This window comes from Mytilus galloprovincialis, chromosome 3 (genome assembly GCF_965363235.1).
Source record: "Mytilus galloprovincialis chromosome 3, xbMytGall1.hap1.1, whole genome shotgun sequence".
NCBI classification, from domain to species: domain Eukaryota; kingdom Metazoa; phylum Mollusca; class Bivalvia; order Mytilida; family Mytilidae; genus Mytilus; species Mytilus galloprovincialis.
The window spans coordinates 53,195,200-53,219,373 of NC_134840.1; the positions used below are offsets into that span (position 1 = coordinate 53,195,200).

Consider the following 24,174-nt stretch of genomic DNA (forward strand, 5'->3'; position numbering starts at 1 on the left):
TTTCTGATACTGCGCATGCTTGCCCATCTTTTAAAATACTGTATTTATCTAATCTATTAGCCAAAAATTGTAATCTACGGTAAATGCAAGAAACTCAAAGAATGATTGACACCCTTACTTTCATTGTCTAGAAGTAGAAAAAATACTTATAAAATTTAAAAAAACAAATGTCTGTATAATGTAAAAAGTTGGAGATAAACAATCTTTTTCTTGGTTGTTAATAATTTAGTATTGTATTTGTATATCATTGACATGAAATTCACAATGCAAATTTTATTTTGGCTATATGGCATCTAACCTACCCATACAGTGTTCCATACTAGTGATGTGGTATTGTACTTACATTGCAGAATTCCATATCAGAGACATGGCATTTTCACTAAACAGTATTAATAATGGCTTTCTCTCTTCAACTTTTCCCTAAAAATAGCAAATTAAGCTGAGACTTTAAAACTAACAACAAAATAAGAGAGGAAAACTTTAGGTGCGTTTCTGCATGGTGTGATTTAAATATGGGGGATGGTGTCTTAGAACCTGCATGCATGTACTATTTGTTTGGTTCTATTTATTAATTAAAGACAAAATAATGTAAAATATTTATGAATTTATACATGTAGCATGTTCAACATTGAAATTGAATTGTGTAATTGCTATTACATGCACATAATATAGCTGGAAATTAGAAATGCAATCAGTTCAACAGTATTCCTTCATTTTCCTTGTGAGTTCATTCCACATTCTTGGGTCCAACATACTCAGTCTGGAGCATACATGAGTACAGATGCTTCACTGAACAATCATATCATCAACCCTAAGATCCAGGGTAGAAGGCATATACCAACTTATCATAACTCTTACAATGAAGCATATCAAAAGTCAAAGGATCTTTAAAGTAAACTCTGTAGGTTTAAAACTTTCAGATTTCTAGAAAAACAAGTGTTTCATGTTTGATTATTCAGAAAAAAATACATGTACCTTTTTTCATTTTGCACTTAAACATATTATACTGATTAGAAAACAATGATGGCATGTGATGTTGTATTTCACTTACTTTTCGAGTAACTATCAGCAGCAAGCATTCTGCAGCACTCAGTTGTAGATGTTTGTTACTTAGCATTAAGCACAGCCTATGTAGCAAGTCTTTACTGAAGATATGACTCATATTCACCCAGTCTAGGTAACCAGTCAAGGTAGATAACACAGCTCGACTGACCTCTAGGTTATTATGATATTGTGTCCACTGTGCACCATCACTAACTATGGGCTAAAAAAAAGAGTCATGTATACATATTTTACTGCACATAGGAATGTTGAAAATTGCTGTAATACCTAACAAAGTAAACAAGCTGTGAAACTTTATATCAGTATGATATTATACAATTATTGACTTTTAATGAGGTTGATACAATGATTTATCAACCTCAGAGATATAATATTCACCAAGGTCAACAGCCAATATTTTCTAGTATTTGATCAAGATTCTTTTAAAATCTGCTCCCTGTTTTTATACTAAATAAACATGTGCTTTTGTAGGTAAAAATTTTTGAAAGTTGAAATATTCAATAAAGTTGACTAAAAACAAATACATAAAAACAAGAAGAAGAGAAAAATTACACCAAAAACAAGTAAAGAAAAAAATATTTTTCTGCAATAAACCTACATTATTGAGGTTGCTTTGAAGAATCTATATTTAGGTACAAGGACGGAGTTCCAAATTTAATATTAACCTCTCGTGATTTTTGACATGGTGAATATAATGTTTTATCAAAGAGGAATTCCTATGCTTTTAACCAATGAGAATAAGGAAAATTTATGGTCCTATACATGTAATAACATCATTTTAAGATTCAAAATCTAAAGGTACATGTAATCTATCCAAATTTCATTGTTATAATCCAAACACTAAATTATGTAAGATCATTGATTGAATTTCCATGGTTTTGGAAGTTGTAAGTAAATCATGTCTTAAGGGCATACGATACAGTTTTGATCCCGTATTTACATTTTGATAAAAAATTCCATATAGACTATTTTTTATCTGATTAAATCAAATATGTAATAAAAAATATACCTTTGAGTGCTACTTTTTGAGTAAAATGAGGTCGAAATTTTGTATAATTGCTCAAAATTCGGATTTGTGGCTGTATTTTCCTTTTCGAAAAAAAGACATAACTTTTGTGTTTAAAAAAAGGGGTCCATGAACTCGTTTTCAAGTTAAATAAGTTTGAATGATAAAAATCAGACGAAAACTGAATCTTTTCCCGATAAGTCATAGTTTGACGTCGCTAAAATAACAATTTACGTTAGCAACGTCATTATCTCCTCTGTAACTGTATCGTATGCCCTTAATGTACACTTTTAAAAACAATTACACAGTATGCAATGAAAAATAAATATACACTGTTATATAGTAATCATTATTTGGATTAAATTCAGGCTATATTTTGATAGTTTTTATTTCATAGGATATTGACCATATGCATGGACCACCATAATCTCACACATATGTATTTTTGATTTTTTATATTTTGTTTGTAAAGGTATGGTTAATCTTTATTAGAAAGAAACAGACCTTAGATTGTATTAAAACATGGTTAAAAGTAAACTATTATTCTTTTTTAAATTTTCAACTCAAATCTCATTAACGTAAAACAAACAGAAGATAGAAAAGTGTTAATCTGATCATAATTTGCATATTTCAAATAAAAATTTATTTTTTTAAATAATTTTTTTGTGTCAAATTTAGGCTTTCTCAGTCTTACTCCTTTTCCTGGAATCCATTACATGCTTTTTTCAATGTAATTAATTAAATTACCATTACATGTAATTAAAAAAATGCTCAATTACACATTACATTCAATTACATGGAAAATTGTAATTTATTACACTTAATTACCATTACATTTTCAATTACTCCATCCCTGTCCTGGATAATGTTTTTTTGTTTTTTCACAAGATATTAAAATTTGATTTGAAATCATGACTGTATGATTCTTTATAAACTATAAAAATCCACAGCTATATAGAGTAGTATAATTTCACACACCTCAGTTTTGTAGAAGTCAATTCTATATTTTTCTAATAAATTCAGGAAAAATTCAAATAAATCCTCCATTTTTCCTGTAAGTCCTTGTAAAACTTCTCTTCTGCGTGTAGTAGGAAGATTCATAAAGCTGACAACATCTTCTACCAAGCGTAGGTATATCTTTAGTACTAACTCAGTCTGTGTTGCCTATTACAGATCAAAACAACGGTAAATAATTCAATTGTGGTTCATTATTATTTTAAATATAAATTATCTACTACAGACTGAAGACACTGTACCTCTCAACTGGCATCTAAACAAAAATAAAGCCATCTTAGTACCATCAAGTTTAAACAGTCTTCCAGAGTCAAACATCATAATTATAAGAAGTGATATTGAAGCTGTATACATTTGATATGATTTCTGCTTGTAGAAGTACAAAATTCCGCATCTTATGCATGTTCATATGACAGTTGTTTTCTATTCCTTTGATGTGTTTGAGCTTTTGATTTTGGCATTTCATAAGAGACTTTCGGTTATAAATTTTCCTTGGAGTTCATTACTTTTGTTACCGGCATTTAACTTTTCCCCAAACATTTGCATTCTAAATGCACTTCAAAATCTATGAAATATCATCCATAGTTATGAAGGATTAGAATAATTCTCATAACAGCATGGACAAGACCATATCTTGGCCCATTCAGGTTATCAATTGACTGGGTGAGATTAGATGAACATTCGTCTTTAAAGCCTTCTTGTCATATCGTAAGTGTTATAAACATTTTAACTGAGAGTCGCCAAGGGTTATAAACACCTAAATAAAAAAAATTAAAAAATAACTAGCAGAGGACTTAACCTTGTGTGTTGATTTAAATGTTGAATTCTAAAGTTATTATTTATCTTCACGTACATCTGCATGTCTTTAATCTTTTATTCTATCTAAATCTCCACTGGAAGGCCTTTGACAGAATGAGTGAGCATAAAATCACTGTTATCGCTAAACGATGACAAACAAATTAAAGGTAAATGATTCAGTATTATTACCAACATATATATTGCTATTGTCCACGCTGTTATAAAAATGATTCTAATGTTACACAACTCACATCTTAACAACATATAAAATTCTATATCAATTACCATGACTACTGGAAATTTCCATTACCATGATTACATACCCCATGCTGACAAAGGTTGTATAAATCTGCTAACAATGTTGGCCACAACTGCGGCCACTCTCTCTTAATGATTTCTACAATTATTCTGGATATCACATCCTTTATGTATATTTGTTCATGAATTATACCTAATGTGCCCTGAAAAAAACCGAACTTTTGAGCATAAATATAGTCTATATAGATTAATTCTAATATAATGAATTGAAGCTCACAAATTCATATTTAATACATTTTTATAAGATTAAAGGGGATTCAATAGCTCCTTGAAGGGAACTGATTGTTGCTAGTTTTGTAATAATATGATGCCAAAGAAAAAAAACATTGAAAAAAAGAATACAGTAAAAGATAAACCACCAAATAATTTAAAAAATAAAACAAATACCAAATATGTGTATTCAATATATGATTATAGTAGATCACCTGAATTAGCCAGAGGACAAATTTTCTTTGGTTATATCAGAAATAATGATTTCAACTGAAATATATAAGTTAAGTCAAGATATGTGCTTTATACTTTATTTAGAGTTTAAAATGATAGATGCATTCACAGTAAAAAATTACAAGAATGGAAGTCTGGGTGAAATGCACTTTAGAGATTTGTCAGGAAAAGTGAATTGCAAATATTTCACTATACACGATTTTCTAAGCTAAATTCTATTTGAATCTCTGTTTAAAATTCTGAATGAAGAAACTACACTTTTGATAGATGAAGTGATATCCATTCAGTAATTACTAACTTATATATGGTTTAGAAAAAACATAGCCTAGCTACTATGTAAAAATGTGGGGACATATTATATACTTCCTATTGCTAGCTAATAAAATAAAATGAGTAAAAACAATGAACAGCAACCTTTTCTATTATTTCTAAAGAACTCTTCTTTAATTGTTCTTTCTCTTCTTCTGTGAAAGAATTCCATCTGAATCTGAAAATCCAAAAATCAGCTGGTTACAAGGTTTGTTTAACAGTTAAAAATATGTGACTCTGTTTCACAATTTCTGACATATGTAACATGTTAAAATAAACTAAGTTTTGAAAATTAAGTTACCATTATAAATTTGCTACATGGTACACTCTGATGTTTTCATTTTTTAATAAATAAAAAGAGGGGTTATATAATTAGTGGGGCAGAAACAAAACGACACAAACAATAAAGAAGAAGTAGATACCCCAACAACAAACAAACTCACATAATACATGTAATATGTTAAGCAGCTTCCTACATGTATGTCCAAAACAAAAAAGTTATTGTAATATGGATTTATCTTTTTTATTTGGTTGGTATAATTTTTCATGGATTTAATAAAAATTAGTTTAAACTTATTTATTTATAGTGGATTGGGAAACAAGTTTTGCAACTTAAAATAAATAAATCCCTTTCCACTTTGCAGGTGCAAGTGCTGCCTTGCATTTTGATGCTTATTTATTTTTATTAGTTTTGCCAAAGTCTGAATACTAGCCTAAAGAAAATGTGCACTTCTTTGAACCTTCAAATTCATGGTTCATCTTTACCCTATAAATAAATTTAAACTAGAGGCTCTTAAGAGCCTGTGTCGCTCACCTAGGTCTATGTGCATATTAAACAAAGGACACAGATGGATTCATGACAAAATTGTGTTTTGGTGATGGTGATGCATTTGTAGATCTTACTTCACTGAACATTCTTGCAACTTACAATTTTCTTGATCTGTAACAAGCTTGGCCGATTAATTACAGAGGAAAATATTTTGTAAAAATTTACAAAAATTTACCAAATTAATGAAAATTGTTAAAAATAGGCTATAAAGGGCAATAACTCCTTAAGGGGTCGACTGACCATTTTGGTCAAGTCGACATATTAGTAGATCTTACTTTGATGAACATTATTGCTGTTTACAGTTTATCTCTATCTATAATAGTATTCAAGATAATAACCAACAAGAGGCTCTCAAGAGCCTGAATCGCTCACCTTAAATTTTTTGCTTAAATCTTCCATGAATGATTATTTTGGGTTTTCAATTTATATAAATGATTCTTCGATTCTGTCATATCTTCTTCAAAAGCAAAAACAAGAGTGGACACACTGAAATGTCTCGTTTGTCTTGTGTTCATAATATAATTTATGATGAAAGTATAAAAAAACATTGTATACCCCAAGCATTACATTATTGCTGTTTACAGTTTATCTACATCTATAATAATATTCAAGATAATAACCAAAAACAGCAAAATTTCCTTAAAATTACCAATTCAGGGGCGGCAACCCAACAACGGGTTGTCCGATTCATCTGAAAATTTCAGGGCAGATAGATCTTACCTGATAAACAATTTTATCCCATGTCAGATTTGCTCTAAATGCTTTGGTTTGTGAGTTATAAGCTAAAAACTGCATTTTACCCCTATGTTCTATTTTTAGCCATGGCGGCCATCTTGGTTGGTTAGCCGGGTCACCAGACACAATTTTTAAACTAGATACCCCAATGATGATTGTTGCCAAGTTTGGTTCAATTTGGCCTAGTAGTTTCAGAGGAGAAGATTTTTGTAAAAGATAACTAAGATTTATGGAAAATGGTTAAAAATTGACTATAAAGGTCCATAACTCCTAAAGGGGTCAACTGACCATTTTGGTCATGTTGACTTATTTGTAAATCTTACTTTGCTGAACATTTTTGCTGTTTACAGTTTATCTCTATCTATAATAATATTCATGATAATAACCAAAAACAGCAAAATTTCCTTAAAATAACCAATTCAGAGGCAGCAACCTAACAATCGGTTGTCTGATTCATCTGAAAATTTCAGGGAAGATAGATCTTGACCTGATAAACCATTTAACCTCGTGTCAGATTTGCTCTAAATGCTTTGGTTTTTGAGTTATAAGCTAAAAACTGATTTTACCCCTATGTTCTATTTTTAACATGGTGGCCATCTTGGTTGGTTGGCCGGGTCACCAGACACAATTTTTAAACTAGATACCCCAATGATGATTGTAGCCAAGTTTGGTTCAATTTGGCCTAGTAGTTTCAAAGGAGAAGATTTTTGTAAAAGATAACTAAGATTTACGTAAAATGGTTAAAAATTGACTATAAAGGGCCATAACTCCTAAAGGGGTCAACTGACCATTTCAGTCATGTTGACTTATTTGTAAATCTTACTTTGCTGAACATTTTTGCTTTTTACAGTTTATCTCTATCTATAATAATATTCATGATAATAACCAAAAACAGCAAAATTTCCTTAAAATTACCAATTCAGGGGCAGCAACCTAACAACGGGTTGTCCGATTCATCTGAAAATTTCAGATCTTGACCTGATAAACAATTTAACCCCAGGTCAGATTTGCTCTAAATGCTTTGGCTTTTGAGTTATAAGCTAAAAACTGCATTTTACCCCTACGTTCTATTTTTAGCCATGGCGGCCATGTTTTTTCATGAAATGGGAATTAAAACACAAACTTTATTCTAGATACCCTAGGAATCAATCAGATGAAGTTTGGCTTGAATTGGTTCAGTAGTTTCAGAGGAGAAGATCTTTGAAATAGTTTACGACGACGACGGACGGACGGACGCCAAGTGATGGCAAAAGCTCACATTTCCTTTTGGAAAGGTGAGCTAAAAACGGCAAAATTTCTTTAAAAATTACCAATTGGGGGCAGCAACCCAACAACCAGTTGTCCAATTCATCTGAAAATGAAAGCCAGATAGACATTGACTTGATAAACAATTTTACCCTGACAGATTTGCTCTAAATGCTTTGGTTTCAGAGTTATAAGCCAAAATCTACATTTTACCCTTATGTTTTATTTTTAGCCATGGCTGCCATCTTGGTTGGTTTGCTGGGTAATTACCACACACATTTTTAAAACAAAAAAAAAACCTAATCAAGATTGTGGCTAAGTTTAATTAAATTTGGCCCAGTAGTTTCAGAGGAGAAGATTTCTGTTAAAGATTATTAAAATTTACGAAAAATTGGTAAAAAACGACTATAAAGGGCAATAACTCCTTAAGGGGTCAACTGACCATTTTGGTCATGTGGACTTATTTGTAGATCTTACTTTGTTGAGCATTATTGCTGTTTACAGTTTATCTCTATCTATAATAATATTCAAGATAATAACCAAAAACAGCAAAATTTCCTTAAAATTACCAATTCAGGGGCAGCAACCAAACAACCAGTTGTCCGATTCATCTGAAAATTTCAGGGCAGATGGGACATCATCCCTTATGCGCCTCGAAATGAGGAACTCAAAAGTCACGTGTAAAGAAAAATCTCTGTGTAGTGATATTGGACATGTTTCTATTTTTTACAAATGACTGAACTTAACCATTTGTGGTGATTAGGAAAGTAGAGGAACATAGAATAAATGTTTAAAAACTATGGAGCTATTAAATGTGTTCAAAGTATTAAATTTTCAAAGAACTTATTGTGTTAAAAAGGGGACATTTTACCACAAGGAGCCGCATCACAAAAGGATGTTCAGGGTATGCTAATTTACAGAAAAAGTAATCTCACTTTGTACCCCGAAAATTTAACCACATATGTGAAAATATCACAGCTATGAAACGAGCTATCATACATATCCAAGTTTATGATATGGACTGAGCTACAGGAATAAACGTTACCATTACCGCCTATGTAAAAACAATTAAAGATTTTGACTTGATAAACATTTTACCCCGTCAGATTTGCTCTAAATGCTTTGGTTTCAGAGTTACAAGCCAAAATCTACATTTTACCCCTTGTTCTATTTTTAGCCATGGCAGCCATCTTGGTTGGTTGGCCAGGTCACCGGACACATTTTTTTAAACAAGATACCCCAATGATGATTGTGGCCAAGTTTGTTTAAATTTGGCCAAGTAGTTTCAGAGGAGAAGATTTTTGTAATAGTTAACGACGACGGAGGACGCCGATGACGGAGGACACTGGACGATGGACACCAAGTGATGAGAAAAGCTCACTTGGCCCTATGGCCAGGTGAGCTAAAAATGGATATATATCACAATCATATAAATGAATCCACAGTAATTTTTTGTTAATTTTCTATGTCTAAATATTCAATAAAAAAATAAGAATTTGAAACCTGGTATTTTTCTGACATTATTGCTCTGCATGTAAACCTCCCAAGCTATATGCAGATTGCTTACTTAATAGAATGTTCTAATAACTGAAGTCCAAAATGTCGAGCAACTGGATTATCATAATATTGTGACAACTTCAATCCACATTGCACACAGTATGGAGAGGATTCTTTAAATTCTTCCAGTATCTGAAATAGAAAAAATAAATGTATCAGCATTTATCAGATCTAATACAACAGCTCGGATCATCCAACTTTTAGAGATAAAAAATGTTACATGTGTGCACGAAGGTTGAAACTTTCATTTACTGTCGTTGTAAAATCATCTTACAAAACTGTGGATACTTTTTTTTACAAAAACACATCTAAATGAACTGAAACAGACTGCACTTAGAGCATAACATATTGTCCTCTATTTCTACGTCTGTGATGTAATATGCCAAACAATGACGTCATTCGATAGTCATTCAATATATGACGTCACGAAATAATGACCATTACATTTGAGACCCACTGGAGAAAAATATAACACTGTTTAATCTTCGTTCTTTTAATTGAAAGAGATACAGCCATGATGAGAAGCTTGCATAAATTTAACCATGGACATATGTGTCCCTCTGGTACAGCCGGTATTGACATATGTGTCCCTCCGGCAGCAAGTGGGTTTAGGATACATGTCAACACGTACTTTCGGCAACTCATACTTAACCAACATTGACCAACTCGTACCTAATATTTTTTAACATTATAATGCTTCATTTTATATTATTCTGTAGGTGATCTTCTGATATGATTTTTACAATGTTTAAGCCATGCATGTTCTTTTCGGTGAGGATGCATGGTGATTGTTCAAGTATAACTCAACAGCCTTTGATTTTCATAGTGCCGCATATACATGTATATGTTACAGGCATTTTGTAAAATGCCTTAATTTTCAGGCAATTTAGAAAATGCCTAAACTTGATAGGCATTATACAAAATGACTAAAAATAGCTAGTCATTTTGTAAAATGACTGAAATTTTGAGGCCAAATTCCACAAATTGCCTGTTGAGATTCAGGCAATTTGTAGAAGGAGGATATCATTGAGATGCATATGGCAAAAGTTGACAAAAACACAATATCTTGCAAAGAAAATAACTAATGGTTCGGAAGAACTAATTTATTCTCCAAAAACCAGATTGGAAGTTTTTGTTATGCCTTATAATACCTGTATGTAATTTTTAGTGAAGCTACGCTAAGTACGTACTCACTCTGTATTTCAGATACCAGCAGTGAATTTATGATTATTTTGTCAAAATGGCAGAAAGACAAATTATTCTGTCATAAGAACAAAATAATACGTATGGGTTATTTCTACAGTGGATTGACCTGGATATGGGACAGAAATTTATACTGCAGCTTGCAATTGAAATGAACCTATTTTGGACAGGAACAGAAAATCCCCCTGCAAAACAGCCATAATGTTCTCAACTGGTTGGTCGATCGTATAAAAATGTCAGGGCTGATAAATCTTAACCTGGTGAACTTTTTAACCCCCATGTCAGATTTGATCTAAATGCATTAGATTTAGAGATATATTCATCCAAAAACTGTATTTTACCCCTATATTCCATTTATAGCCATGTTGGCAATGTTGTTTGGCAATCAGGGATTAATGGGACAGATTTTTTAAACAAGATACTCTATTGATGATTGTGGCAAAGTTTGGTTAAATTTGCCTAAGTAATTCTAAACAATATATTTGCAAAAAATCGGGACAAATATTGTGTACAGTTCTGTCGTGCAAACATTTTGAGAAATTGAAAAAAAAGTGTTGAGTTCTGTGCTTGTGTGAATTGTAATAATTCAGTCAAATGTATTCTGGATTATTTAAGCTCTTCTTTTTTAATTTAGTAATTATCATAAATAAAACAGCTTTTTATTCTATAAAATAATTCCAGGCATTTTGTAAAATGCCTTTCAATTTTTCCAGGCATTTTGTAAAATGCCTAGAAAATTTAGTCATTATGTATAATGCCTGAATTTTGCAGGCATTTTAGAAAATGCCTTAAGTTTTTAGGCATTTTACAAAATGCCTAAATTTAGAAAATGCCTGTAACATATATACCAAATTTTTGTTTACTTTTCATATACTTCTCTATGTTTATTCTAATTTAAACAAATTAATTTTATTTTTATAGGTCTATAATCCACTAATGACCACCAATTAGTATATTGTGTACTCATAATAATTTTAATATACATATCAAATAAATTTCCGTCCAAACGATTTCAAACAATCAAACAATTTCATATAATCAAAAAGTCTAAAGATTAATGATTATAATGATTAGCATTTGATAAGCTTTGATCATGTTGATATATTTAAAACAATTATGATTGCGTCTTATTAACAATGAAAGTTTTTTTTTATTATTAATATAGACAATAGACAATATTTTATTCGCACAAACACATTTACATTAAATGGTTATGGCATACAAAATTAAGACAATAAACTGACAATAGTTAAATTGATTATAATTATATTAGAGTGACAGTAGTATTCACAGGGAAGAAGAAAAAGGCTATAAATATCAACAGTTAACACATTGTTAATGTTCATGAACAATTAAAAAAAAAAGAACACAAACAAAAATTAGGTTGCATATTAAAAAAAGTTATACAGATGTTCTTAATAAAAGACAATCATTAATATACTTTATGGTGATTTTTATAATGACTGGTAGACTGCTATTTAAAAGTACAGTCAAATGATTTAGTGTTATAGTGGACTGCAATTTAATAAACTTGAAATTAAGATTTTTATTAATATTTTGTATATAGGTATCCCTTAATGATTTATAGCATGGATAGATTCAGAAGAAATGGTATTCATCCTCAATTTCTTGTCTGTTACAGGATAAGCAAATGCGTTTACTTCTTTCAATGTTGGTATAACGCCCTCTTTCAATTGCTAGGGAATGCGCACTTAGTTTAAATTTACTGAAAACTGATTGGTCGGTTTTGAATTTACATATATCAATATATGGGGGCCTTTTTCTAATTCTTTTAGTATGACAAAAGAAATTTAATTTTTCACATTTATTTAATAGAACAATTCATAATTTGATAAGCCCTGACATAGATTCTTTGTTGGATACTATTTATGTGATATTTTAAATTAAAAATACTAAAAGTGAGATGACCAAAACCTAATTTATTTAACAGTCTTTTACAATGTTAACCCATTTACATGTTTTCTCTACATTATTATATATTTTATGGACTAATATATGTCATGTATGTTGCTATATAATGATATATGAAAGAAAGTTACAACTATGTATATATAAATAATATCAAATAAATCATGGGTAAGAATTGGTAAAAATAGGGTACGAGTTGGTTGAGTACGAGTTGCCAAAAGTATGAGTTGTCGTGTATCCAGGCCACGAGTTAAAGAGAGGAAGGGTGCCCAGCCCTCTTTTTTTTTTTTTTTTTTATTGTTTTGGTTAATTATATGAAGCCAATATAGGGAATCACTTAAGCATGACTGGTGTAGACCCCTCTTAGGCAGACAGTAGACCAACTTAACGAATATTGTGTATTCGCCACTAAGAACAAATTATGAAAACAGTATGGCCGAAAAGGTTATACATGTGGGCGAAACGACCTGTTGACGAACTAGTAGTGTGGACGAAAAATCTTGAAAGCTGCTACAACGAACCAACGAAGCAATGTGAAAAAATAGCCTTTCAAGACTTTATAAATAACTTATTTGGGCTATCGAACCGTATCCATGTACATGTACCTGTTGGGCAGACTGTCGATCCTGTTGTGCTGCTGTTGGATTCATGACAGTTTCAACTGCCGAAATTAACGTCGGCACCATAACTGAAACTTGGCTTTCCATGCTTTATTTTCAGTCCAAAATTATCACATTATTCATTACAGCAATCGCCCTGAAAGATGAGCTCGAACGATTGGAACAGAACCCGCCGGTATTATCACCGGAAGTATAGTAATCTCCCTTATCAACTTCCGCTTTTGTGAAGTTAAAAAATAATCGCTGCTTTGTGTTCAACGTCGTATTGAGAGTTCACTATTCAACTTATAATGACTTTGGTACAATACTAGAATTTGAACGACAGTAGGTAAAGTTTGTTTAAGTCTAAAGACGCACATGACACACGACAAAGATAGAGGCACACACACATGCATGAACATTATGAAGAAGAAAAAAACAACATAAAATTTAAAGCAAACGATTCTAATTTAATTTTTATATTCTAAACTCATTTGATTACAAAACATGTCTTCCTATTTACTGTCACCTTTACGTAAGGCAACATGTCTTCCTGCAGACTGTCACCTCTGCATAGGTAACATGTCTTCCTGCTGACCGTAGCACTAAAATGAGACTCATTGTGGTCGTTCAAAGTTCATGTAGGGTTTAAATCATATTGCGCTAACATATTGAGAAAATGCATTTAATTTGCCTATGGACATTTAAACAAGAAGGGGGTAAGGCCAAAAAAAATATGTCTGTTTACAGTTACCTGACCGACCCTATTTTGAGCGCAGACCCTAAAGCCATTTTATTTCCGTTATAAAGGGAAAAATACACTGAACTCATGTCAAAAGTGAAGATCGTGTTGCTCGATACATTCCAATGTTCATAATTGTCATGATTGTGAATATGATAGCTGTTTTAAGGAAATTCACGATTCTTGTGATGTAATAAACATTTTGCGGCCATTTTTTTCCAATCAGTAACAAAGGATAATAATCCAATCATTAAAATTACAGGTAAACTTGGCCACTGATCAACTCGGACCACGACAAAACGAATCCGCACACTCAAAATCATGTCACAAAAAATAAAATGAAAAAATAAAATAAAATGGAAATACTGACCTACCTACCCTATTTTTTTTAAAGCATGTAACCTTAAACAGACATATATTTTTTTTTGGCCCAAAGGGTTATTTTCGTGCAATGAGATCACTGTTTTTTATTTGACGTTCAGTCGTGCAAGACAGGTTCAATGTGTTCTGCTTATTTCATTTTACGTGTATCATGATTTTCAAATGCTTTTTTTGTGTGGTCCGTATTTTTCAGTCAGAGCTCAGACATACATGACATATAAATAAGCCTAAATCTGCTTTTGACTCATAAAGGACTAAATTTGTAGATTTTTAAAGATTTGTCTCCCTTTAATTTAAGACAATTTATGACTTCAATAATATTTCTCATTTCCGAATAAAAAAGAAAATGCCTATCTTCCTTCCCACTGTCCCAACCTTAAAATATTTTAAGTGTTGCCTAATCTAATTCTATGTTTATATTGTATATTGATGTGCTGGTTAAGATTTTGATCCTTTGAACCTGCTTAACCGGTTTATCAAGTTGGTTACCATTATAATTTTGCTCTTGTTTCCTCAATTTTTTTTGCCTTCTACTTTGTTCAATAAAGTTGCTCTTTTTGTATGTGGATAGCACATTCATTTTTTCATTCATTAAGATAGCAGGTTAGGAGGACTCAGATTAAATCATTTAAAAATGATTTATTATTCAGCACTTAAGGTGTTTCGGGCATTTTTTGTTTACATTAACATCCCAGTGTTCTCCCCAGGCCCTTAAAGGACCACGGGCCCGCGATGTATAATTTTCTACCGCGGTGGTATCGTTCTTGCCGCGATGTATAAATTTTCTCCGTGGTGCTAAAGTTTTCGGTAAAAAATTCGTATTAAAATCGGTAAAGTTTCAAATGACTTCAACTTTCAGTGAGGGTTAAAATTTTACATGAAAATTGACCAGTTCTAACCAGTTTAATCCAGTATTGACAGGTAGATTGTTTACACCACGTGATCGATTTACCTGTTGAGGTTAACATTGATGATTGGATTTAATCGATGTACATGATTCTCTTGTGTTTTAATTAATTAAGAGATCATAATTTTAATAACAGACTTGTAATAGGGGACAAGCAGACATTTGTGAATGAACTCTTTTACGCCAGTCTTTAGTCAAAATAATTTGACTGTTATAGAAATTAATTGTGGAGTTATTTCCCCTGATTTTGCTTATTACAAATAAATGCTCCTCACATATAATTTCTCATTGAAAATTAAAATAAAGCACAAATTAAATGCAAAATTATATTAGAATGTTACATTAAGGATAAAAAAAATTCTTAGAAGATACCAACGAAAATGTTTTGCAAATTATTTTAGAGAATGATACCTTTATTGATACACAGACATTTTGTAATTTTATATTAAATAGACTTTTGCTCCACATGGGTCATTGATAAAAAAGCATCTTGTGCCTAAACTTATTTATAAACTTAAACTTTTAAAATAATATTAACCAAGATGCATAAAAAATATAAAAAAAACTGTTGTTAAAAAGAATGGAAAGTAGGTTTCAATTTACTGATGGTTCTGTAACAAAAATTAATCTTGTTCAAAGTTCATTGTTATGGTCAAATCTAACATGGGGAATGTGTAGTGTAACTTCAAGTATTGGGACAAAATGGCTTGATCCAAATATAAGAAGTAAGATATTAAAGTATAAAAACTGTTATATTGATTTACTTTTTCTACCAATAATGTTCTGACCCAAAGTCCATACAACACAGTACCACAGTAAACAAAACAAAGGCAAAAAGGTAATGACAAAAACCAACAAGAAAAAAATAAGCGACGCAACGCTACACAAAATATTGTAAAATTCATTTCGTCACGCGTTACCCTGGTGCTATCCAAAAATCCTGGGGAGAACACTGCATCCTTTGGTCTCTAGTGTATAGTTGTCTCATTGCCAATCTCTTTGATTTAAACAGTACTCGATGCACATAGTTTAAAAAGTAACCGACATCAAACATTTGATCTCAAGCATTTGCTGGGATCATAAACCATGTCCCTCTATGAAAGTTAAATGCTGAAGTTAATTAGCTGGTGGCAAACTAGATGTGTAATATATTGCTACAGGTGTTAACATACATTTTGTATCATCACCTGGAAAGTTACATGTGTGTATCTACAAAATGTATGTAATACTAGAGTTATTCCCCTTAGAGCACACACTTTTTTAGCTCACCTGTCCCGAAGGGACAAGTGAGCTTATGCCATCACTTGGCGTCTGTCGTCGTCCGTCGTCTGTCGTCTGTCGTCGTCTGTCGTCGTAAACTATTTCAAGAATCTTCTCCTCTGAAACTACTGGGCCAAATACTTTCAAACTTTAACTGAATGTTCCTTAGGGTATCTAATTTATAAATTGTATCCGAAGTTTTGATCTATCAACAAACATGGTCGCCATTGCTAAAAATAGAACATAGGGGTCAAATGCAGTTTTTGGCTTATAACTCAAAAACCAAAGCATTTAGAGCAAATCTGACAGGGTAATATTGTTTATCAGGTCAAGATCTATCTGCCCTGAAATTTTCAGATGAATCAGACAACCCGTTGTTGGGTTGCTGCCCCTGAATTGGTAATTTTAAGGAAATTTTGCTGTTTTTGGTTATTATCTTGAATATTATTATAGATAGAGATTAAACAGGAATAATGTTCAGCAAAGTAAGATTTACAAATAAGTCAACATGACAGAAATGGTCAGTTGACCCCTTTAGGAGTTATTGCCCTTTATAGTCAATTTTTAACCATTTTTCGTAAATCTTAGTAATCTTTTACAAAAATCTTCTCCTCTGAAACTACTGGGGCAAATACTTCCAAACTTTAATTGAATGTTCCTTAGGGTATCTAGTTTGTAAATTGTATCCGAAGTTATGATCTATCAACAAACATGGTCGCCATTGCTAAAAATAGAACATAGGGGTCAAATGCAGTTTTTGGCTTACAACTCAAAAACCAAAGCATTTAGAGCAAATCTGACATGGGGTTATATTGTTTATCAGGTCAAGATCTATCTGCCCTGAAATTTTCAGATGAATCAGACAACCTGTTGTTGGGTTGCTGCCCCTGAATTGGTAATTTTAAGGAAATTTTGCTGTTTTTGGTTATTATCTTGAATATTATTATAGATAGAGATAAACTGTAAACAGGAATAATGTTCAGCAAAGTAAGATTTACAAATAAGTCAACATGACAGAAATGGTCAGTTGACCCCTTTAGGAGTTATTGCCCTTTATAGTCAATTTTTAACCATTTTTCGTAAATCTTAGTAATCTTTTACAAAAATCTTCTCCTCTGAAACTACTGGGCCAAATACTTCCAAACTTTAACTGAATGTTCCTTAGGGTATCTAGTTTGTAAATTGTATCCGAAGTTGTGATCTATCAACAAACATGGTCGCCATTGCTAAAAATAGAACATAGGGGTCAAATGCAGTTTTTGGCTTATAACTCAAAAACCAAAGCATTTAGAGCAAATCTGACATGGGGTAATATTGTTTATCAGGTCAAGATCTATCTGCCCTGAAATTTTCAGATGAATCAGACAACCTGTTGTTGGGTTACTGCCCCTGAATTGGTAATTTTAAAGAAATTTTGCTGTTTTTGGTTATTATCTTGAATATTATTATAGATAGAGATAAACTGTAAACAGCAATAATGTTCAGCAAAGTAAGATTTACAAATACAATGTAAGTCAACATGACGGAAATGGTCAGTTGACCCCTTTAGGAGTTATTGCCCTTTATAGTCAATTTTTAACCATTTTTCGTAAATCTTAGTAATCTTTTACAAAAATCTTCTCCTCTGAAACTACTGGGCCAAATACTTCCAAACTTTAACTGAATGTTCCTTAGGGTATATAGTTTGTAAATTGTATCCGAAGTTATGATCTATCAACAAACATGGTCGCCATTGCTAAAAATAGAACATAGGGGTCAAATGCAGTTTTTGGCTTATAACTCAAAAACCAAAGCATTTAGAGCAAATCTGACGTTGGGTAATATTGTTTATTAGGTCAAGATCTATCTGCCCTGAAATTTTCAGATGAATCGGACAACCTGTTGTTGGGTTGCTGCCCCTGAATTGATAATTTTAAGGAAATTTTGCTGTTTTTGTTTATTATCTTGAATATAATTATAGATAGAAATAAACTGTAAACAGCAATAATGTTCAGCAAAGTAAGATCTTCAATTATGTCAATTTGACCAAAATTGTCAATTGACCCCTTACATGCCTTAAGGAGTTATTGCCCTTTAAAGACTTTTTTCACAATTTGTTCATCATGTTGACTTACTTTAAAAAATCTTCTCCTTTGAAATTGCTGTATCAATTTCAGCCAAACTTAGGCTAAATGAGTTTCAGAGTATCTAGTATAAATTTTATATTTTATTTCCTTGTATGTCAAGAAACATAGCTCCTATGGCTAAAATAGAACATAGGAGAAAATGATTATTTTTTTTGGCTTTTGAAGAAAATAGGACGATCCAAAAAACATTTAAATAAATTGAAAAGCCAAAATAATCATTGATGAGAGATTTAACCAAAAGAATTAAGGTGAGCGATTCAGGCTCTTGAGAGCCTCTTGTTTTATACTTGTTTAGTATAAATTGTAATGAGATTGTTTAAATGTTATTCTTTGTTTTATGTACATGTATGTTATTATTGACTAATGTTCATAATTGAGCTTTCTTTAATAAAATATTTTGTATTTTATATTTCATCTTTGTTGCGTCTAAATCGGTTTCAATTTACAGTAGGTTTGATTAGCCTTCTATTTGCGCTGTCAAACAGCATGAACAGGCCTAGGTCTGAGCTAGTTTTTAACCAAAAAAAAAGTTAGCTATTTTACATTGGTTACTTGAAAACCAAAACATTTTTGCCTTACTTATTAAACCTCCTCATGCATTGTCATGTGGTATGAGCAGTTTAACAAGCCAATACATGTATCAGAATTTCTCATTTGTTTCATTACTGATTATCAGAAACACTGTAAATTGAAAATTGTTTGACTTCAACAATTACGACTTAGTTAAATACATATTGACTTGTTACAGGTAATCTTTGGTCAAAAACATGTCATGCAAATGTAGTATATATGTCTTTTGAGAAGAAAAATCAATAATACAGGAAATGGAAAGTAACAGCTTTTGTATAATTGACCTATTTCTTTCCACAGTATTTCTTCAAGTAAAGGCATGAACACTAATATATTTTTCATTTTCAAAGCTTCAGGTCAGCTTTTTGTCGATTTTGTTATTGCGAAAAATTTGCACCCCACAAAAATAACCCGCTATACGGTAACAGGTTGGAAATGTTACCATAATGGAGTCACTGACATTACCTTTGTGTATACATTTTTAATTTTTTATGTATTGTCTTGTAGATATTAAACAAATTTAAATTTCTATTTCAGATTGATTTTCCCCATTCAGAATGGCAAAACGTAACTACAGTGGTTCATTTAGAGGCAGACCTCAGGGTAATAGATTCCAGTATGGAGGACCATATCCACAACAAGAAGTACTCAATGCTAGACATAGCTTTTCTATGCAGTTCTATAACAATACCAATCGGTCTATTAGGAGTCTCAAAATGAAAATGAGTAATAGCATTAATTTCTTTCACAGAGAACAAATAGAGTCGGTAATTCCAGAAGCATTTGGTGCATTCCAGGCAGACTCAGATCATGAAGAGGAAAGCAGACCAATAGAAGGATGTGAATCTGTTCAAATGAATGAAAGAAAGATAGATATACACACAATAAAGGAGGAAAACATAGGTAAAGAGTCTGAAAATAAGGCATTGAATGTATCAAACAAAAACAGTACAATCCCTAACCTTATAAAATCACCTAGCAGTACAAACTTAAATTCTTCCAGTGAACCACCAGTTAAGAGACAGAGATTATCTATTGACAGTGAAACATCAAACTCCAATGATAATCAGCCTTTGTCTAATGTTGACCCGAATGGCAATATACAAAATGGTTCAGTAACCATTAAAGAATCAGTAAGTTTTATAGAGAATGCGTCCAGCAGCTCTCAGAATAACAACATATGCAATGGTAGCTTTGGCGATATAAATATTGTTATATCAAGTGATGATGAGGAAGAGGAAGAGGGAAAGTTGTCTGACGAAGAGGAAATTGACCTATGTTTGATGTGTGACCTCTGTTTACATGTCATCAGAGGTTGTGACAAGGTTAGCGAACAGCTGATGAAAAGCCATTTCGTTGATGCACAACATAATGCTGCCAGTCTTATAGAAGCCAAAATAGAAAGCGATAAAATAATTCCTAGGTATGTTGAAGACAGACATTGTATGGCTAACAATTCTATAGATACTGATATAATACCACTATGTCCTCAATGTGATATGATCCATGGAAGCATATGGACTTGTGCTTTGCATTTTCAACAGAAACATGATGAAAATGAATGTGGTGTTTATGGATTAGGCAAAGTTGTTAAACGGATGGTAGTCGAGGTGTCTCCTGTACACATTTGTCCAACATGTAAACAGGAATTTCCAAGTGGTAGCAAATTGCACAAACATTGGAAGACTAAAAAACACTTTCCATTCACAGAACCAACAAAGAATCAGATCACAGAGTTTCTATGCAAAGAATGTGGGAGGAAGGAGCAGTCTTTTATATTTATGAGAGGACATATGCTTGGTGCACACACAAGTAAACATACCGGTACTGGAACAACAGCATTAATGCAGATATTATATATAGAGAAAACATCTAGGCTCTGTCTTCTGCCATCCAAGCCAATGTCTGTAGATAGACAACTTGCTGAGAATAAACGATTGTTTACAAAGACTGTAAAAGGTATGGGTAAAAGAAAGAGAAGCCGATTAAGGAGGTCAGTGTTGCCATCTAAGGCAGATATTATATATTACACAACAGGTGTAGATGAGCACAAAGATAGATATGAAAAATTTGTCAGTAATCACTTACATTATAACAGGTATCACTATACTGTACACCAGTCATGAGGGCGACATCTATAATTAGACATCTCTGTAGATACATATAAGACAGATCATTTTGGGGTTTTGTGGGTTTGCTTTTATGTCGAGTGTTTCCCTTATAAACATTCCTAAATCTTAATACAGATGGGCATAACTACCAGTAACTGTACGTGGTGCATAAATTTGGCCTGTCATTTATCTTTGTTTAATGTTTTAAGACAGTATTGAAAAAAGGGTACAAAATAATCTTAATTTAAAGGAATAAAAAATATCATCTACATGTATCATGTGTATTTAGTAATTACATGCCTAGGGATTCTTATACATTGCATTTTCATACCTCCTTAATGGTTTTTTTTTTAATGAACAAACATTTTTTACCTTGGGCAAGCCACTTGCAGTGTAAACTTGTTTGAGTAAAATAAAAATGAGATAAACATCTAGCATTTTTTTTTTTAAATATCTCAGTTCGAAATTTGCCTTAATCTTGTCAATTTCTCAACATTTGCAGTTATATAGTTATATAATGGTATGGTGCTGTTTCTGCTGTAGACAAAATTGTTTTATATTGAAATCAGATTTTGTTTTAAAGCAAGTGTTGATCAAAAGGAAAGGGGGGTTAGAAGTCATTTTAATACCAAAAACTTGTAACATTATAAAAAATTAAGTTAACCTATCTTAGGAGTGCCTTTATATCATGTATATCCAAATAGGCTTAATTACTGTAGGAGTGTAAATTTTCTAGGGCATTTCTGGTTTTTATCACATAAAAAAAAATTAAACAGTCTCCTTAAATTCATAAATTTAATGTATGAAAGTCATAAGTACAATGTAGTAATTGAATTATTTATCTTCCATCATAAAAACATGAAAATTAAAGTACTTGTATTTACCATGAACACAATTATTGAGGTTTCAATTTTGTTCAAAGTGATTTTTGTGGATTTGTTTGTAAAGGTAAATGAATTAAAGAGTTCAACCAAATACAAATTCCTGAAAGTTTGTATTTTTATGCCCTACCTTCGATAGTAGAGGGGCTTTATGTTTTCTGGTTTGTGCCTCTGTCCGTCTGTTTGTCCGTCCATGCGTCTGTTCTTTTCAGGTTAAAAGTTTTGGTCAAGGTAGTTTTGAAGTTGAAGTCCAATCAACTTGAAACTAAGTACACATGTTCCCCATGATATGTTTTTCTAATTTTAATACCAAATTATAGTTTTGACCCCAATTTCATGGTCCACTGAACAAATGATAGTGCGAAGTTCAGGTTAAAGTTTTTGGTCAAGGTAGTTTTTGATGAAGTTAAAGTTACATCAACTTGAAACTTAGTACACATGTTCCCTATGATATGATCTTTCTAATTTTAATTCCAAATCAAAGTTTTGACCCCAATTTCAGGGTCCACTGAACATAGAAAATGATAGTGTGAGTAGGGCATCCGTGTACCATGGACACATTCTTGTTAATTAATTAAAAACCAAGAAGAATAAAATACAAATTTCCCTCACCCACCAAAAATTCAGTTAATTCAGTAACATCTGTTCAGTAATTATTATATTTATAAATGATAAAACACACCTTCATGTTTGAACCACTATTCTTTCATTAAATTATTGCAGAACTGTTGAAATTTAACCAGTTGGTTTGAAAAACATTTTTATCTTATTTCACCTGAGTGATTTAGATTCCAGCAGCTTAGATTTTTAAAAGAAGATCTAGAAACAATCCAATTTTAAATTTAACAAATTTATAGATACCAAATTTTCTCAATCAAAATGTACCAGTAATTTCAGAGAGAAATGTCCCTTTCACATACAGTTTCCAGAGGTATATATGTATAGAGACTTTTCACAAATAATGTCCCTAAATATGACAAAATTGCTTGCCTATTTTGTATTCAAACTTTTGTAAATAGTATAAAACATGATGTATAAAGGTTATTGAACATTGAACTTTGATAAGAAAATAAAGTTAGTTCATTTATGCTTTTCTTGTATTATTTCTGTGCACACATTCAAATAAAAGTGTTGACCAGATGAAGTTGCTACAGAGCTTTGACTGTCAGTGGTGGTGTTCATTTTTACATGAAAAATCTACTTTTGAATTATTCAGATGTGAACCCAAAATACTACTAAAATTGAGAGGCAGCTGAATATTGTTACTTAGGTTAGATTATCCAATGACAACTTCTTTGTTGGTTTACATAGCATTGCATTTCACCATATACAAACAGCATTATTTCCATTACAAATCGCACATAACGTTTAAATAAGAAAATTAATCACACTGACAAGGCATTATGTTTTAATGACTGTCCAATAAATGAAGATACAACATTTATGTGATCTAGTGTTAGTTGATTCAGTGACTGTTCAATACAGGATGACACAGTCGTTAGATGGTCTAGTGTTTAAAGATTCAGTGACTGTTCAATAAAGTATTGAATAGTGTTAGCTTGGACCTATGTTCTCGGAGTAATTGGATTTTCAATAAAAGGATGAAACAGCATGTATGTGGCCTAGTGAGAAATTCAGTTACTGTTTAATAAAGGATGATCCAGCCTTTGTCAAGTTCATTTGGTCAAGTGTTGATGGGTTCAGTGACTAATTAATAAAGGACGATCCAGCCTTTATGCGGTAGAGTGTTGATTGGCTTAGTGATTGTTCAATAAAGGACGATCCAGCCTTTATGCGGTAGAGTGTTGATTGGCTTAGTGATTGTTCAATAAAGGACGATCCAGCCTTTATGCAGTAGAGTGTTGATTGGCTTAGTGATTGTTCAATAAAGGACGATCCAGCCTTTATGCGGTAGAGTGTTGATTGGCTTAGTGATTGTTCAACAAAGGACGATCCAGCCTTTATGCAGTAGAGTGTTGATTGGCTTAGTGATTGTTCAATAAAGGACGATCCAGCCTTTATGTGGTAGAGTGTTGATTGGCTTAGTGATTGTTCAATAAAGGACGATCCAGCCTTTATGCAGTAGAGTGTTGATTGGCTTAGTGGTTGTTCAATAAAGGACGATCCAGCCTTTATGTGGTCAAGCGC

At 32.0% G+C, this 24,174-nt stretch overlaps 2 protein-coding genes across 3 annotated transcripts in view; one reads left to right on the top strand and one right to left on the bottom strand.

Annotated features, from left to right (window-relative positions):
• Nucleotides 1-13,249, bottom strand: part of LOC143068301 (exportin-5-like) — a 39,152-nt gene extending 25,903 nt beyond the window's left edge. The window contains exons 1-7 of the mRNA XM_076242239.1: nucleotides 13,055-13,249; nucleotides 9,328-9,449; nucleotides 5,057-5,129; nucleotides 4,204-4,341; nucleotides 3,047-3,232; nucleotides 1,052-1,264; nucleotides 344-420 (exon numbers count right to left, since the gene is read on the bottom strand). Of these exons, the coding sequence (XP_076098354.1) occupies nucleotides 344-420; nucleotides 1,052-1,264; nucleotides 3,047-3,232; nucleotides 4,204-4,341; nucleotides 5,057-5,129; nucleotides 9,328-9,449; nucleotides 13,055-13,156 (911 nt within the window). The 5' untranslated portion in view covers nucleotides 13,157-13,249. The remainder of the gene's footprint in view (nucleotides 1-343; nucleotides 421-1,051; nucleotides 1,265-3,046; nucleotides 3,233-4,203; nucleotides 4,342-5,056; nucleotides 5,130-9,327; nucleotides 9,450-13,054) is intronic.
• Nucleotides 13,250-13,276: 27 nt separating this feature from the next.
• On the top strand, nucleotides 13,277-23,113 carry LOC143068300 (uncharacterized). 2 transcript variants are annotated; one of them, XM_076242237.1, is made up of 2 exons: nucleotides 13,277-13,393; nucleotides 19,572-23,113. In XM_076242237.1, the coding sequence occupies exon 2, from the start codon at nucleotides 19,592-19,594 to the stop codon at nucleotides 21,158-21,160; it is 1,569 nt and encodes a 522-aa protein (XP_076098352.1). In that variant the 5' UTR covers nucleotides 13,277-13,393; nucleotides 19,572-19,591; the 3' UTR covers nucleotides 21,161-23,113. The 2 variants fall into 2 exon arrangements, with proteins under 2 accessions (XP_076098352.1, XP_076098353.1); XM_076242238.1 differs by having other exon boundaries at nucleotides 13,279-13,397.
• Nucleotides 23,114-24,174: the final 1,061 nt, after the last annotated feature.